The sequence below is a fragment of the Limulus polyphemus genome, unplaced genomic scaffold (genome assembly GCF_000517525.1).
Source record: "Limulus polyphemus unplaced genomic scaffold, Limulus_polyphemus-2.1.2 Scaffold2720, whole genome shotgun sequence".
Taxonomy (NCBI): Eukaryota; Metazoa; Arthropoda; class Merostomata; order Xiphosura; family Limulidae; genus Limulus; species Limulus polyphemus.
The window spans coordinates 1-1,355 of record NW_013668330.1 but is presented as its reverse complement, the minus strand read 5'-3'; the positions used below and the strand labels follow the sequence as shown (position 1 = coordinate 1,355).

At 35.0% G+C, this 1,355-nt stretch overlaps 1 protein-coding gene across 1 annotated transcript in view; it reads left to right on the top strand.

The window, feature by feature from the left end:
- The window catches only part of LOC111087836, a gene marked incomplete at its 3' end in the record, with an annotated part of 53,601 nt that extends 53,298 nt beyond the window's left edge, over window positions 1–303 (top strand). Inside the window, exon 3 of the mRNA XM_022395917.1 lies at window positions 229–303. Coding sequence (XP_022251625.1) covers window positions 229–303 — 75 coding nt within the window. The remainder of the gene's footprint in view (window positions 1–228) is intronic.
- Window positions 304–1,355: the final 1,052 nt, after the last annotated feature.

Below are 1,355 nucleotides of genomic sequence, written 5' to 3'. Positions count from 1 at the left end.
AAACCCTCTGTGTGTAAATCAAAAGCCAACTTATGAAACTCTCTGTGTGTAAATCAAAAGCCAACTTAAGAAACCCTCTGTGTGTAAATTAAAAGCCAACTTAAGAAACCCTCTGTGTGTAAATTAAAAGCCAACTTAAGAAACCCTCTGTGTGTAAATCAAAAGCCAACTTTTCTGTCGTCGTGACGACTGCAGCACATTCACATATTTCTCGTCCTTTCGTTACAGGGAACTCGTCGGCGGAAACCAGTGGTGTTAGTGATATCTTTGTCGGGTGTGAAGGTGTGCAGTTTGGACGGCAAGGTCAGTATCGGGGAATATTCTCATGTCTTTGGTGAATACATATAGGACTTTTATTCCATGTTTTAACCGATTGTTCGCGGATGAGATACGTTGAAACAGTTACCCAGGAAGGCTACTGTCCTCCAACATTATATCTCCCATCAAATATGGGTATGAATTCATTGGGTAAACCTACTGATGTGTTAAAATAACTGTTTACAGACCTAAATATCACCGGAAATAAGTACCACTCTAGGAGCTGGGTTCGTGCCAAACAAATTCACACACACACATAAAAGGGTGGGAGGGAATCATTTATAGACTTGTGTGTTGTTCATAAATAAAAATGCATACTGTTATAGTTCAGGACGACCCAATGACATTCATCCTTGTTAAAATATTTAAAATAAAGACAAAAAAAAATGTTTTAAATGACGGAACCATATTTTATATTTTCTTCTTTATTTTAGCTGCTGATTTAAAGTTTGTGGATAATTTATATAAAATATTAAGTTCGTGCATTACGTTATTGTTCTGCTTGCACGTGCGTGTCTATCGTATCTCGATACCTCGGGTTTTTTCGTACTTTATATTTCCGTTATTTTGAGGGTGAAACTAGTAATTCTAGCTTCAACAGACCCTAAAAAAAAAACCCAACAACAATGGAGAGAAGAGAATGTGAGCGAACTGTAGTGTTTATTGTTTTTTTTTATGAGGCGTATCTTGTTCGACAGCGGAAGTTAATAAAAAAACGTTCTTTGTCACGTGGCGTGTTATAAAAACCCGTGTTGGTTCAAGAAATGAGAGAACATGAAGATGATGTGATGCACATGTTAATTTTAGGACTTTTTGTGATTACACTACAATGTTATATTACAGTATAATGTTCGTAAAGTTAAATCGGTTTTAACTACACTAAAACGTTGTATTACAGTATAATGTTCGTAAAGTTAAATCGGTTTTAACTACACTAAAACGTTGTATTACAGTATAATGTTCGTAAAGTTAAATCGGTTTTAACTACACTAAAATGTTATATTACAGTATAATGTTCGTAAAGTTAAATCGGTTTT